Source organism: Gossypium hirsutum, chromosome D05 (genome assembly GCF_007990345.1).
Source record: "Gossypium hirsutum isolate 1008001.06 chromosome D05, Gossypium_hirsutum_v2.1, whole genome shotgun sequence".
NCBI lineage: Eukaryota > Viridiplantae > Streptophyta > Magnoliopsida > Malvales > Malvaceae > Gossypium > Gossypium hirsutum.
The window spans coordinates 7561004-7573325 of record NC_053441.1 but is presented as its reverse complement, the minus strand read 5'-3'; the positions used below and the strand labels follow the sequence as shown (position 1 = coordinate 7573325).

At 34.4% G+C, this 12322-nt stretch overlaps 2 protein-coding genes and 1 long non-coding RNA gene across 3 annotated transcripts; 1 reads left to right on the top strand and 2 right to left on the bottom strand.

The window, feature by feature from the left end:
- Positions 1-390: 390 nt before the first annotated feature.
- On the bottom strand, positions 391-2220 carry LOC107906594 (probable galacturonosyltransferase-like 3). The gene has a single exon (XM_016833632.2). The coding sequence runs from the start codon at positions 1802-1804 to the stop codon at positions 770-772; it is 1035 nt and encodes a 344-aa protein (XP_016689121.1). The 5' UTR covers positions 1805-2220; the 3' UTR covers positions 391-769.
- A 3283-nt stretch (positions 2221-5503) lies between these two features.
- On the top strand, positions 5504-10328 carry LOC107906595 (neutral ceramidase 1). The gene is made up of 10 exons (XM_016833633.2): positions 5504-5763; positions 6208-6593; positions 6877-7085; positions 7214-7558; positions 7676-7940; positions 8034-8304; positions 8412-8537; positions 8795-8858; positions 8987-9156; positions 9519-10328. The coding sequence occupies exons 2-10, from the start codon at positions 6247-6249 to the stop codon at positions 10065-10067; spliced, it is 2346 nt and encodes a 781-aa protein (XP_016689122.2). The 5' UTR covers positions 5504-5763; positions 6208-6246; the 3' UTR covers positions 10068-10328.
- On the bottom strand, positions 10164-11786 carry LOC121217664 (uncharacterized). Its single transcript, XR_005913811.1, has 4 exons — positions 11659-11786; positions 11213-11380; positions 11007-11066; positions 10164-10669 (listed from the first exon to the last, which is right to left on the bottom strand). It is a non-coding gene; the product is annotated as an uncharacterized lncRNA (long non-coding RNA).
- Between the last annotated feature and the right edge of the window lie 536 nt (positions 11787-12322).

Genomic DNA, 12322 nt, shown 5'->3' with positions numbered 1-12322 from the left:
TTATTTTAGTTTTTACCATTTTTTCACTTTAATTCTTAAGTTTCACCCCAATCAATACTTAAAAAATGATTTTTTTACTCTAAAAAAGTAATTTTTTTAGTGGCTAAAATGAAAATGACTTAGAAGTTGGATGATCAAGAAGAAAGTGTAAACATAATATACGTCGTTAAAGATTTAACGGATAGGTAACTAAAATGAAAACGGCCTAAAAATTAAGTAACCAACTAAATAATTTAGCAAAAAAAATCATAATTGAATGAGTAGTAATATAATTTATTATTTATTTAATTAAATCAAATTAAAAATAAGTAATAATTTATTTAATTAAATCTTTAGAAACACGTGTATCTTTTCTGGTATGAGATTTAATTTCGATCGGAGTGCAATGAATGATAAAAAGGGTTATCTGATGGAAAATTTCTATTATCGGAATAATTTAATAACACAAAAATGAAAACAATAATACAACCGACACACCTCACGGGGTCATATCTACTTATGTAGATATTGTCTTAATCTACACAACTTTAATTAATCCAAAAATTATAGTCAAAAGAGAAAGGGAGTACACCTTTAAACTTCCACTTCCCACTTTCCTATATGAACAAACAAAACAGAATGAAAACATGAAAACCAGCGCGGTTAACAGGCAACTTATACCCGCGGTAACTCCATATTTTCACTGGCGAAGCAAGTTGCAAGGTGCTTTCCTTTTTTTACACGTGTCCTTATTCTCCTACGAAATCCGATGAACTCTCTCCACCGTATTTTAGCTATTGGAGAACAAAGACGGATGGCGGAACAGATCGTAAGGAGCCCACAAGGAATCCAACGGACAGGGTCTCTTAGAGTCGATTCTCAGCCATGGCTTTCCTTTACCGCTCCAATGCAACAAGCTAACCGGACCGGGGTGCAGAGCCCTGCATAAGCCTTCCAAGTTGTCACCACCGAGCCCATGTTGGTTCCACCGGTGCTCCATCCCCTCCACATCTCCGGCGAAAACTAACAAAAATGGAGGCAAAGAACCAAGCTCGTAGATACGATACCTTTTCTGAATCCTCATCCAGTTTTCTAATTTCTCCGTGTATTTACCTTCTCTCCATTTCCATAAATCGATTACCATAACGCCAGTGTTGAAATAGCACGGATTCCTTGGTCTTCCTTTAAACGACGCCGAAAAAGCCGGGTTGGACCAGAATTTAGAAGTGAAGTAGTTGGTGAAGTTGGCATGACAGTACTCGGGAGCGCCCAACACGTGGCTTCTCAAGTTGATGCTCCATAGATTGATGACGTCATCAACGACGATAAGATCAGAGTCAAAGTAGATTATACGCCGGACCCCAGCTGGCAACAGATCAGCTAGGTACATACGCGCGTAATTCAATGGTTGATCCAAGGCGCGTCGGATGGAAGACGAGATCTTTCCTTTGACGAGGTTAGTGTTGAAGTAGTAGAGATGGAAGTTGAGGTAAGGGAAAGTGGAGGTAATGGCGCGCGTGAGTTTAGCTCCGTGTCGGTGCGTGGTGACAAAATGGAACACGATGTTTTCCGGACAAGTGGCGTGGTGGAGAACGGAGAAGACTCCAGCGACGGAGCCCCGGAGGTAAGCAGTGTCTAATGTCATAGCGATGTGGATAATGGAGGGATTGTGGATCTCTTTGTCGAGGGAGGACCATGTTGTTTGTGGACATTCTCTGCCGTTTCGAAATGCCGGTGCCTCCCGAAAAGAAGGTAGATCGGCGAAGCAGAGACGGATCATGACCGTTAAAATAAAAAAGAGATTGAGTGGTTTGGACGGATGCATAGCGGTGGAGGAAAATTAGGGAGAACGACTGTGGAGAGATAAGGAGAATGTTGCGCTTTTGAGTTTGTTGACCTTTTGTTTCGGGTTTGATTCGAATAGGAGTGGGGCCCAACTTGGGACAAGTCCAGCCTGGCAAGACGCGTCTTATGTGAGCTCGAAGCTTGATTGCAGACGGGACGATCCTATGGTTCTGATTGCACCGTAACAAGTAGTGAAACTGTACATTCGGCGTCGTTTCATTGTGAGGTCATTCAGTTATTCGATTTGTTTTGTGACCCAACTACACATTCGAATTTTTCTTTTCCATTTTTGTGTCGTTAAATTACCATCGAAAATATAATTTTAGTATCTTTAATTTTTAACATTTATATATTATGTCAATTTAATCCTAATTTCAAAAAGATAACCCTTAACATTTACTAATTGTGTCATTTTAGTCTTTATTTCAAAAAAATAAACTTTCAACATTTATAGATTGTATACTCTAATTTTTTTGTAGTTTTATTTTTATTTGTAACATTGAAGGTTGACTTTTAGTAAATAAAAAAAATAAAAATTGCTATGGATTTTTGAGTGTTTATACATATATTAGATTTATTTTTTTTAGCCTTTTAGGTGAAAGAGTCACAAATAAAAATATGAATGAAAGAAAATGGATCAAATTATACCATGTGTAAACATTGAGGTTTCAACTTTTTAGAGTTATGACTAAATTGACATAATGCATAAATTGTGAGGGTTAATGTTGCTATTATATCAATTTTAAATACTATTATATTATCTTTTCATCAATTAGTTAGCTCGTGAAAAAAAGAGAGTAACAAATAGAACTTTTCATAGTTGAGTAACAAAAAAGAAAAACGTACTAATAGTTGGATGATTACGAATATACTGCAAAATGAGGTGGACAAGATTGTTTAATGTTGTCGTGGATTATATTACTACAAAAGATTTCAACATGAAAGTAAAGCAAGAGGCTACCAGCCTTTATGTGAAAACTAGACCTAACCATTAATCGGGTCGATACAATATTTAGGTTCGGGTTTGACTTGACTTGAAAAATAGATTCAAAATTTTGTCCAAGCCTTACTCAGATTAAAAGCGGTAAATTTAAGCTCGACTCTGTTCGCCCATATTAATTGTTTTAGATTATTGTTTATATTTAAAACAAATTTAAAAAGTTTAATACATCAAATCACTAAAAACATTAAAATAAATATTTCCCAACAAATTGAAAATATATTTTTAAAAAATATTTATATTTAAATAACACTAAGTTAGTTACAACTTAGTAAATAAACGCCTTAAAATAGTAACAAAATTAATAATAAAATAAAAGTTATACAATATACAAGCAATAAAAACAAAATAGTAACAATATGATAACGAAATGACAGTTAAACAATAGCGAAATGGTAACAAAATAATAACAAAATAGAGCAAAACAGCTAATATGAGTTGAATTGGGCCTAAGTAAAAAAATTATATTTGACACTTGTGTAAAAAACGAGTTTTATTTTTTTATTTAAGTTAATTTTTCGAGTTTATAATCCTTTTGAGTATAGCCGACGATGAAGTGAAAAGACAACCAACCTTTTCATTTTGTCATTTATAACGAATTTAATTTTCAATCTGAGATCTACTGGTCTTGGTTCAAATAATTAATTCGACTAAAGGCTGAAGCATGGTACGTTCGATCATTGTAAATGAGTTAGTATGATGCATTTATCTCATCCCACATCGATATTTTTGGTTAAAAAGTAATGTGGTCATACAATTGTTGATTGGACGCCAGCCATGTAAAGGTTAATCTTTATTGCTTGAATATCATTAAAGAATTTCCCGTATATTAATTAGCGACCATCAGTTTGGAGCAGGAAATTTATGAGCTGGGATGAAAGCCCACTTTGCATTGTTGGTTTCTTGAGGCCTAACGGGCCTAGTTGACTATTTCAGTGAACAAATACTATCGTGGCATTTGCACAAGGGGGAGAGGAGAATGACAGACATCCCGTTTTATGCGCATTACAGCTGTTGTTTAGAACAGAGTAGAATAGATGATGTTCAAATCCAAAAAGAAGTGTGGAAGGAGCCCAGATGAGATTGTTGTATGTTTGCACATAAAGTCAAGGTTAATGAGTGAGCCTAAATGGGAACATTTGAATTCATTTCCTAAGAATTAACGTTTTCCCATTGCTTTATTTTCTTAAATGTCTCAAGTCTGAAACGGAATTATCTTGGAATAAGCGTCTTCTGCATTGTTAGTTGCATTGTTAGTTAGTGTTTGTTTTATGCACAAAACCCATGATTTCTCATTTCTTTCTCAGCCTCAGCCATTCATTCTTACATCGTGAATACAAAGGTTCCATTTACGCTAAGGAATTCATTTCTCCTAAATTCCAGCAAAGAAATTTAAATCAACAACAAATTAGAAATACCCTAACAAAACAACTTTCCTAAAGGGTTAGTAATTTTCACGTAAATAAACTTCAAAATTTTCATTTTCATCTATCATTCAAGATTGTTTATTTATTTAAAATTTGTAACGAAAAAACATATTTTGTATTTAACATGAGGAAGGAGATCGAAGTAACATGGTTTGAACCTATATCAAATGGGTGTTTGGTAAAAATTATAATTACCGCTCCATATAAATTAAGACCAATTCTTTTTTTAAAAGTAGTGTTGTAACAATTTTTAGGGTAAAATATCCAATTAATCACTCTATTTTTAGGACGCTTGAAATCTTTATAATTTCATCCCCGAACTTTTAAGGTGTTTTCATTTTAGTCATCTTAGCATTAAATTTTTAACGCGATTAACAATATATGTTACATTATATTTACAATTTCATTTTTGTCACCCAATTTTTAAGTCACCCAAAAAATTATTTTTTTCTAAATATTGTTTGAGGTAAAAAAAAAACAATTAAACTGAAAAAAATTTTGGTAGAATACGTTGAAAAATTTGTCAAATTGCACTGGTTACCCATTGCCTAAAGTTCTAGATATATTTTTTTTTAATATTGAAATTTTAAATTTCAAACCATACCAATTAATTAAACAAATTATTAAAAAAAGGATCTCTTAATAGTGTCAGTCAATTTTTTACTATCATATTGAAATTAATTAAACTTTTTCCGTTGCTTTTAACTTAGCATGTAAAATACAAGATTATATAATTAAAGAAAAAGTTTTGTAGGCAATTATCTAATATGAGTTATTGAGTTGATTTCGTTAAGAATAATTTGAAAACATCAAATAAAATTTTAAAATTTAGAAGGAGATTAAATTAATTAATTTTAATATTATGCGGACGGATCAAAAAATTTCTAACAATTTATTTAATTTATTTTCATATTTTGAAATTTAAAATTTCAATACTAAAAGAAATTTAAATTTTTTAGAAATGGGATAAACAAGTATAATCTAATAATTTTTATTTATTCTTTTAATTTCTACCATTTATTTACTTCAATCTTTAATTTTTTTTAACCCCAATCTATATTTAAAAAATATATTTTTTGAATAATTAAAGTGAAAATAGTAAAAATTGAGTCACAAAATCAAAGTAAAAACATATATGGCCGTCTACAAGCAGACATGTTAGCTATTTTGTTGGGTGATGCCTCTGGTATTCCCATGTGCCGAACAGTTGACTAAGCTTTATTAATCTATATCATGATGTTTTGGATATAAAAAATCCGAAATCCAAGTTTTAATATCAAAGAAATTATGAAACAAAGAAGAAGTTATAAATTCTTACATTTTAAACCAATTTCATACTTGGAAGCACAGACATCATGTGAACGTACGAAAGCATCATCACTGTCTTCCTTTCAGAGCAACTAATTTAAGTTTCCTTACTCTGTTTCTCTTTAAGAATCGTAGCCTCCCTCATTCTCTCACACACATACAAAGTATTAAGCTGAGATCAATCTTTACTCTCAACAAAAATAGGTATAGTTTTTTTTTTCTTTTTTCTTTTTAAAAATTCTGCGTAATGTATTATTTGATCATTTAGAAATTCTTGATTCTTCAGTTCCATTCTTTTAATGGGTGTTCTTCGAAAGTATTTATAATGTGGTTTATGGAAGGTTTTAATGGGTAATTGTATTTAAGCTAGCTGAAGTAGTGATGAACAAGTTTTCACTCTTAAGATTTTTTTTTATGGTTATATAATAGTAGACTTAAGCTGTCTTTTGGGTCATGCAAATTATTTGTATATAATTTAAGCATTCCTCATGTTTTCGGTGTGGTTAATGAGGTTTTATGCTTATGACTATTCTAATTTCAGGCAAATGCAATTCACAATGATTCTTTGAAGCTAAATATATAAGAATTCCTTTACCATCTATAATTTGGACTAATGCTTGTTTCTCCACGAGGAATGCTTCGATGCAGGGGCATGAACTAAGTGCTGCTTGGTGTACTTATCTGTTTATGATGGAGTTACTTGCTTCCATCCACTGTTACTTTTGGAGTCCTTCGAGAACTATTTGCTTATGGATGTCTCTGGTGCTTTTGCTCCAATATAGTAAAACAGTAGTCTCCAAATCCGATTATTTGATCGGACTTGGAAGCTACGACATTACTGGTCCTGCAGCCGACGTTAACATGATGGGATATGCTAACGCGGAACAAATTGCCTCGGGGATTCACTTGAGGCTGCGAGCTCGCTCATTCATTGTGGCTGAGCCACAGGGGAAAAGAGTTGTATTTGTTAACCTCGATGCTTGCATGGCTTCTCAATTAGTGACGATCAAAGTGATTGAGAGATTGAAAGCAAGGTAATTAATTATTATTACTAAATGCTATGCTTGAAGATGTTGGTTTTGTTTATGACATATAAAGGCCAAATCCTGATTGAAGTTTATGCGATTATCTCTTCGAAGCAAGCCATTTGTGCATCAAAGAAGCTGACTTTCTCTATACTGATTGAAATTAAGATTTAGAATTCTTGTATGCCATTTTTCTTTTTGCTGTATCAACATGAGTTTTAGTTATATGACTAGTTTTTTTTTCAATGTTTTGACTTGTCTATCCTTATAAAACTGCTTCTTATGTGTGCAGATATGGGGAGTTATATACTGAACAGAATGTTGCTATCAGTGGTATTCATACCCATGCCGGTCCAGGAGGTTATCTCCAATATGTAGTGTATCTTGTAACATCTTTAGGATTTGTTCGTCAGTCATTTGATGTCCTGGTAGATGGCATCGAGAAAAGTATCATACAAGCTCATGAAAATCTTCGACCCGGATCTATTTTTGTGAACAAGGGTAAAGGAACTGGAAATATTGACTTCCTACATTCTTTCCTTATTTTTAGGTGTTTTCCGAAATAATATGAAGGGAAAGTCTTCCTTGCTTCTTGTTATTTGTTCTCAAAGATTCTGGATTTTCAACAGGAGAACTACTAGATGCTAGTGTAAACCGAAGTCCCAGTGCCTATCTCAATAACCCTGCATCCGAAAGGAGAAAACATAAATATGACGTTGATAAAGAAATGACCCTTTTAAAGTTCGTAGATGACCAGTGGGGTCCAGTGGGTAGTTTCAACTGGTTCGCAACTCACGGAACATCGATGAGTCGTACAAACTCACTGATCAGCGGGGATAACAAAGGTGCAGCAGCTAGATTTATGGAAGACTGGTTTGAGAAAAATGGCATTAAAAGTTCAGATACTAATGAATCGGGCTCTGACGGATTACCTCGAAGAGTCTCTAACATCATCCCCAACATCCATGATGATAGTATGTTTTCTGATTTCTATTTCATGCCTGGGCATTAATGTTAAGTATAAATAGCTCTAACTCTTTGATTTGCTGGGTCTATATGCAATATTTCTTTCTAATATCTTTTACATGCAGACAATAAGTTACTGGAGCTTGCTACATCCTTCCGCTCATCTCCTGGTAGCCCAGCAACACAAACTATGAGTGTTGCCAGACGCGTCAGAGGTGCTCTTAAACAAGCTGAAAAGCCCGGATTTGTATCTGCATTTTGCCAAACAAATTGTGGTGATGTTAGTCCCAATGTACTCGGAGCATTTTGCACCGACACCGATCTTCCTTGTGACTTCAATCATAGTACCTGCGGTGGAAAGAATGAGCTGTGCTATGGCCGAGGACCAGGGTACTGTACCTCTCCCTGCTATGCACTTCTTTTGTAAGTACTAAATATAGTGACTAGGAAAACTAAAAATGTGAAGTGCGCTTCACTTGGCAGCTATCCTGATGAGTTCGAAAGTACTCGTATTATCGGAGAGAGGCAATTCAGAAAAGCCGTGGACTTGTTTGAGAAAGCATCTGAACAGTTAAAAGGAGAGGTTGATTATCGTCACACTTACATAGACTTTTCCCAGCTTGAGGTAACACTTACTAAAGTGGGAGGAGGTTCTGAGGTAGTTAAAACTTGTCCCGCTGCAATGGGATTTGCATTTGCTGCGGGAACAACTGATGGACCTGGAGCTTTTGATTTTCAGCAAGGAGATGACCAGGTGATTTAAGACTCTGCACTCATTATGTGTCCACATTTGTGTGTACATTTTATGTACCATATCAATGCCTGCTTTTTGTGATTAATGCTGTCGCTATTTTATATCAGGGAAATCCTTTTTGGAGGCTTGTCCGCGACGTACTTAAAACTCCAGATAAGAAACAAGTTGATTGTCAGCATCCAAAGCCCATCTTGCTAGATACTGGTGAAATGAAGCAACCATATGATTGGGCGGTGAGTTCCAACGGTATCATAGGGGCCATACTAGTCCGGTGGAGTCTTCATAAAGTCCAACTCATTCTGTTACATGAGCTTTACTTAGATGCTTGATGAAGTATTTCAATCATTTGAATCCTTGGATTCCTTTGATGGCATGTAGTCTTCTGTTATGCCTAATTGGTCTTAATATTCAGAAAGAACTATCGATATGATTCCTTTTCTGTTACTCTAAGTTGACTGATGGAATATTTTCCTGTTCTTTATCTTGGCAGCCTTCAGTACTTCCAATCCAGATCCTTCGGATAGGGCAGTTTGTCATTCTCAGTGTACCAGGAGGTAGTAGCTTCTCTTGTTTCTTTTCTTCCGTTTAATGTGAAGGTTTACCTTCTAGAAGTAAATTTCTTTGTTCACTCAATGCAATAATTGGATTGATTCTTACCATTTTTATTTTTTGTTTCAATCAGAATTTACAACAATGTCTGGGAGGCGTCTCCGGAATGCTGTGAAGACAGTGCTTACAAGGAGTGGTAATGGGGAATTTGGTAGTAACACTCATGTTGTTATAGCTGGCTTGACTAATACGTATTCGCAGTATGTTGCTACCTTAGAAGAGTACCAAGTGCAGAGATACGAGGTCAGTCTCAGATGCACTATACTCGAATATAAATTACCTCTCTCAGTGTGCTGATTGATCATAATAGACCACTTTTCAATTTCCTTGCTTGAATGAAGAGCTTTAGACTTTTCGCTTAGTAAGTCTTCAAAAATTAGAAATAGTAAAACATAATATTAATTGTGCAGTAGCTTGCTCGGCTAGTAAATTGCTATCAAATTCACCTGTACTTTTTCTGTTATGGCTATTTGATCACACTTGCACACCTATATCCGCGCACATGTGCATGAAGAAAACGTTTCGAATGGTGTTTGTCCATTTATTTGGAACTTGTAACCTATTATTATTTGTCTAGTTTTCTGACAAGATATTTTGTTTCTTAGGGTGCCTCCACACTCTATGGTCCACACACACTCAGTGCCTACATTCAGGAGTTCCAGAAGCTTGCCACTGCTCTTATCAAAGGTCAACCTGTTGAAGCCGGGATGCCGCCTCCAGATCTTCTACAGAAGCAAATAAGCTTACTCACTCCAGTTATAATGGACTCAACCCCTGCTGGTAAAAACTTCGGGGATGTCAGCTCCGATGTTCCAGCTAACTCAACCTTCAAGAGAGGCAGCACCGTGACCGTTGTTTTCTGGTCATCTTGCCCCAGGAATGATCTCTTGACAGAAGGTACTTTCGCCCTTGTTGAGATGCTCCAAGGGAAGGATACATGGACCCCAATGTACGATGACGATGATTTCTGCCTTCGCTTTAAATGGTCAAGACCTTCAAAGCTAAGCCCCCAGAGTAAGGCAACAATCGAATGGATAATCCCATCGTCTTCCTCACCGGGAGTATACAGAATAAGACATTTCGGTGCTTCAAAAGGGCTTATGGGATCAATTCGGCATTTCACTGGTTCATCAAGTGCTTTTGTAGTGGCATGAGAAAATTAAAGCTCAAAGCTATTTATACATGGTATGGCACAGCGTCTTCAAAGTTTAATTATTTTTATGCTATTTATGTATTGAATTGCCTTTAGGTTATAAGTTCAAACACGGTCGAATCCAACAATGTTCCTATAATGCTGCCTCAACTCATTAGCTCAATGTATTCAAATTGTATTTTGTGTGGAAAGAACAGTACATGAATCTGTTGCCTTTATAATATAAGAAATAAAGAAAAATAATAAAGATATTGCAATCCTATCACATGAAAGAAATATTATCACCTATCATCCACTTAGTTTATCTTATCTCAGAGGAAATTAATGGCACATAAATCAAAACAGATTCTCTAGAGATTAAGCCAAGATCAAGTTAAAGACTTGTGGCTAAGTCTCATCATCCATATCACCTTCAATCTTGGGTGCCAAGTAAAACCTGATCTAACCCATCTCAGCCATCTTGTATTGAGATCACGACAGGCAGTTCTGAAGTCTAGCTGATTGTCAGCATAGTAAACAATGGAGTAGCCTTTGTAAATGAATTCATATACCTCAATGCAAATGTCGTTCATCTCTATAATTGTAGCTCCTTGCTGCAAGCGTCTATAAGAAAAAAAAAAAAAAAAAGAAGCCGCAATATCAACCATTCACCTTTTCGGTAAAATTCAAAGAGAGATTTTACAGAGTTTGAACCCTAGACATGATGCACCTTACAAGACTTTTTGAACCTAGACCAATTGCTTATTGAAGTATTTGTGTGTCACATATCAAATATCTAAACGTGAGTACGAGAGTATAATCTCGAAAGGATATTCCAATGCATATAATATCGACACCCAAGGCTCACTAGGGTCCAACCAACATACTTGAAACAGGGCGTATCGTAGTATTAATAACCATGTTCAATGAAAGTACAAACAATACAGGAAAAAGGACATACTTTATCTACAGTGGTGTTTGGCCTGAGAACCTTCTTTGGTTACAGGGATAACAACTGCAACTAAACCAAATAGAGTTAAGATTTGCGAAGGTACAAGTAAATAAGATCAACCATAAGAAAGAAAATAAAGACCAAAGATTATGTTATCTATAAAATCTTATAAAGCAAATATATATATATATATATCTCAGTAGTAGCAGTATCACCGATGCTAGCAAGATCTTTACAAATCCTTGCAATTTTGGCTGAAATAATCGTAACAATAGCTTGATAATTCTGCATCTGGGAATTCCAAGGTGCTCGCTATCAATATCCATTAGCGGCCATCTCAAAATCTGGTATCTTATCTTCTGCTTTAATCCATTATCCCATGCCTAAAAGAAACACAGAAAATGTCAGTTCAACTTTATATTGTCAACAAAATTAGCAAGCATCTTTTACCGAAGAAAACTGAACTTTTTTTATGTCATTCTAACTGGGAAAGAAACACGCAGAATCTTCATCTTGATGAAGAGTTAGCAGTAACACTGCCTATTTTATAATCTTCATGCAAACAAACAACTTGTCAATCATCTCAAGTACAGGAAAGAATCCCTAAAACCAAAACCCAACTCAGCTAACAAAATACCCCAGGAAAACGGAAAAAACTCACTTGGGCTCTCGAATATGAAAGTAACTGTATCGCTACCGTCATCAACCTTGATACTGATGGTGTCATCATTTCCGGCGCATTTTAGCAGAGGTTCCACGAAATCAACTAAAAATACGACAAAGATAAATACATCAATCTATAAATAGTATAACTATAGCGAGCAAAGATATAATTTTATATATATAACAACCATCATAATTATAATATTTGTAAATTGAAAACATATACTATATTATTTATAATATAGTATAATATTAAATATATGTAACATATATTTTCATTGTCAAAGATTGTACTAGAACCAATTCAAATAACAAAAGAACTTTCTTAACTAGCCTGCTAGTTTAGCTTATTTAAACTTTGATGCTACTTTGAGTATTAAATATTTTATACATTAATTTCAGATGATAGTTTACAATTAAAATTGTAAGAAAAATCAAGTTGATTTAAATTTGAAAAAAAAGTAATTGAATTGAGTAATAATCTAATATATATAGAAAGATGATATTTAATGCACTGGGAATGAATAATTCTTATGCATCATTGAATAAAAAAAATAAAGATTTGTAAATAAATATTAAAATTTTTATTTAAACTTGATTAAAAATTAACTATAATTTATTTCCTCCTATATGCTTTTGTTTTTTTATATGTTGCATATGAC

What these genes read in the sequence shown, in the direction of transcription:
- LOC107906594 (XM_016833632.2), bottom strand. Translation starts at nt 1,804, where the DNA reads ATGCATCCGTCCAAACCACTCAATCTCTTTTTTATTTTAACGGTCATG.
- LOC107906595 (XM_016833633.2), top strand. Translation starts at nt 6,247, where the DNA reads ATGATGGAGTTACTTGCTTCCATCCACTGTTACTTTTGGAGTCCTTCG. An exon ending in ATCTATTTTTGTGAACAAGG is followed by an intron (nt 7,086 to 7,213) that starts GTAAAGGAACTG and finishes GATTTTCAACAG; the next exon opens with GAGAACTACTAGATGCTAGT. An exon ending in CATTCTCAGTGTACCAGGAG is followed by an intron (nt 8,859 to 8,986) that starts GTAGTAGCTTCT and finishes TGTTTCAATCAG; the next exon opens with AATTTACAACAATGTCTGGG.